General features: G+C 40.5%; 1 protein-coding gene across 1 annotated transcript in view; it reads left to right on the top strand.

The window, feature by feature from the left end:
* The first annotated feature begins 170 nt into the window (after window positions 1-170).
* Window positions 171-3,298, top strand: part of fax (failed axon connections) — a 30,903-nt gene continuing 27,775 nt past the window's right edge. The window contains exon 1 of the mRNA XM_003704017.3: window positions 171-674. Coding sequence (XP_003704065.1) covers window positions 333-674 — 342 coding nt within the window. The 5' untranslated portion in view covers window positions 171-332. The remainder of the gene's footprint in view (window positions 675-3,298) is intronic.

The following is a 3,298-nucleotide window of genomic DNA, read 5'->3' as shown; positions in this document are numbered from 1 at the left end:
AGAGCAGACGGCATAAACCTTTGTGGTGGGAGGGAGGGGTACGCGGACCGGGCAGGGGTGGCGGACCAATTAAATATGGCGGCAGCAGTGGGGTGTGGCGCTCACGCATGCGCATTGGCGTTTTCGGCTGGGGGACAAGAGCCGCGGACAGAAGGAACCGGCCGGCGAGCAGAGGGATCGAGGAGTACCCGGCGTACGTTTGTGTTGTGCGCGCTCTCTTCGAGATAGTCTCTCAGTGTCGCTCGAGAACTTGTCCCTCGACGTTTGTTCTTCACTTTAACGTTTCTCGTTTTGACTGGAACACGGTCGACAACTTGTGAAAACTAGAAAAGATGACGATGGCAACGGAGACAGAAAACACTGGACCGGAGAGCAAGGAGATGAAGGATGTGAAAGAGATGAAAGAGGCGCTGAAGGACGAAACGCCGCCGGACAATAAGCAAGAAGAAAAGGATGCGGCGAAGAAAGAAGAAAGTGGGAAAAAGGAGGAGGCCACCGACGCCGCGGCCGCTGCATCATCCGCACCGACCAAGGCTATCAGCGTGCACAAGACCAACTACGAGAAGGACGTTGTTTATCTGTATCAGTTCTCACGAACGCCGCTTTTGCCCTCCATCTCGCCGTATTGTCTCAAGGTGGAAACATGGTTGCGGCTCAACGGCATCAGATACGAGGTAAGCTTTCAATTGTTATTCGCATGATATTGAATCGCTCAAATTTCGAGATGCAAGAGTCGGGAGATCAATGGAGTACGATGCTCCCGAGGTTGTACCCTAGCCGCCGTATTTCTTCCGGGTAACGGCGTCCTCTTAGCTGTTTACCCTTCCCGACTTATAACTGAAATTTTAGTTAGTTATTCGTGCTAAGCATCATATAAATGAAGTTTCATTAAAGAAACTAATGTATTCTTTAGAGAAAAAATGATAGAGAAGGTGGATCCTTTACCGATTATTTCAAAATGGCGGCTCTTGTCAACCTCCGTGCGTCCAAAGCAATGTTTAATCGTGCTTTTAAACGATTACGAATCACTTTTCGCACTTTCCTATACTAAAATGGCTTATGCTTAAATAGCCGATTCTTTTTATGAACATTTCAATTGTTAGTTCTTTCATGGTTAATGATTTCTGTAAAAATTTGAAAAAAAAAACCCTCTGTACGATATCGATCGATTTTCATGAAAACATGGAGTAGACATTTGCATTTTTTTCTTAAATCGTTGATTTGAATTTGAACATATGTTATGCTCGAAATTTATTATTTACGGACAGTTTTACAGTTAGAATTTGAAATTGTACTTGGATCAAATATTTTCTGATGGAATACACTGATACGGTAGCCCACTCTGGATTTCAGACGCAAATATTTATAGAAAGCGTAGTGTTTACATCCGGACATCTAGACAAGCGGTGATAACGTACCCGCGACTCTTTTGATGAGGGCAAAGCTTAAGCACGTAATCGTGCACGTAATAGCTAAACATTACAAGTATCTCATTCCCATTATACATGTAACATTTAATACGACGAAACATTAAACCTGATACGTGCTTTCGTATCGAGCGATCCTTTATTGTAACTACGTCATTTTGTAATCAAGTAAGCTCCAAGATTTTGATGACACAGTAATTATGTTAAAACGATTTCTCTCCACTCGGTGGCATTTCCTGTCGTAAAAATTTGTATATCTGCTGGTGTAAAGTAAAGGATGACGGAGTACATTTGCAACATTGACTTTCTTTAAATACAAAGATCCGCGGGGGAGGAGCATCGTGTATATATATCTTCAATTTTAGGGATTAAATATGTAAATTTAAAAATTTGTACATTTCTAAATTTTCAAATTCTCAATATTCCAAATTTGAAAGTTTGAAGATGGAAAACTAACGACCAAAAAAATCAACAAATGATGGGTCTTCTTTCCCCTAAATCATTTTTCCTGGGGGAAGCGAACGGTGTTCGCAAGTGTACATACGATCGAAAAGCATGAAAATACATTTTCTCGCGAAAGAGGTGAAAGGCCCGGCGGCATGCATTCCTATGGACTTTTAAAACGGGTTTCAGTGGTTGCGTGGGGGGCGAGCAAGGAAAGCCTATTGGAGGGCTTCCAAGTTGAACAGAGCAAAATGCCCCTGTATACCGAGGCTCTCGATCCTGCGCGTTCTGTTTTCGGGGGGATGGAAGGACGCGGTAGACCCCTTCGGGCTACACGTACTTACGCGCACACGCACACCACCGGAGCGGGACTCGCGCGTCAACTAAGAGAGTGGCGTTCCGCTGAACCATGTGTTGTTTCGATGAACACAATGCATCGATCGATATCGTGACCGAACAAACGCTCACCAGAAGATGATTTTTTGCTCGAGAAATCGTCGCAGCGTACTGTATGGCTCGTATTTTTAGTCGGCGACACACTTGCGCGATGACGATTCTTTTTATAGTTAACGGAATTTTTCGAGGACCTTTTTTAGAATTGAATTAATTTTTTAAGAAATCCTATTATATCATTTAAATGTATTATATTATTGTTAATGTTATATTATTTAAATGATGTTTCCTATATCTTCATATGAGTCGATACTCGCAGAGGTCACGTGATCAATCACATCAATATTGACACATTGCGTAGAACCCGTACTATCGACAAATATCGATAATTCGATACATTGATATTATCTTGATATTGTTCAAGTAAAATTAATGATAGAAATAGAATTAATTCACTAATCTAATATAATTGTCGAAATATTAGGACTAATGGGAGCGACTAACGTATTCAGTACGTTTTGGCGCGCAAATTCAAATCTCCACGTTTGAGTAACTTGTATAATAAATATGTAGATATAATATTTGAAAAGATTCGTAATAACGTGAACACCTATACATAGTTACTTCCTTCTTTAGAAGATAATATGTTCTACCATCTATCTCTGCTTGTTTACGCACGTTTTTCCATCAATTTATTTATATCGTTGCTGGCTGCATAGGGGCGATATAAGTCGCGGGTCGTGGAATACTCGACGATAAATAATCAGGGTCGGAAAACTCTGAAAGTACAAAATCTTCATACAGATGACGTTTTTTTTTTCACGTTCTCCTCTTCTTTCTTCCGTTCAAAATTTGTTCGAATGACAAACAAAAAAAATTAATACACAAGTGCATATTCGTGTTAGGCATCAAAAGCAAAATTTATTTACAATATTATCAAACTTTTCTGTACAAAAGAGTCTCTAAAATATGTCAGATTTCTAAAACGATGTGTATATGTTTACGAAAGTAAGGACTGCGTCAATCGATAACGC

The sequence above is a fragment of the Megachile rotundata genome, chromosome 4 (assembly GCF_050947335.1).
Source record: "Megachile rotundata isolate GNS110a chromosome 4, iyMegRotu1, whole genome shotgun sequence".
Classification (NCBI taxonomy): domain Eukaryota; kingdom Metazoa; phylum Arthropoda; class Insecta; order Hymenoptera; family Megachilidae; genus Megachile; species Megachile rotundata.
Note: the sequence above shows the minus strand (reverse complement) of the source record. Positions and strands in the feature narration are given on the sequence as shown.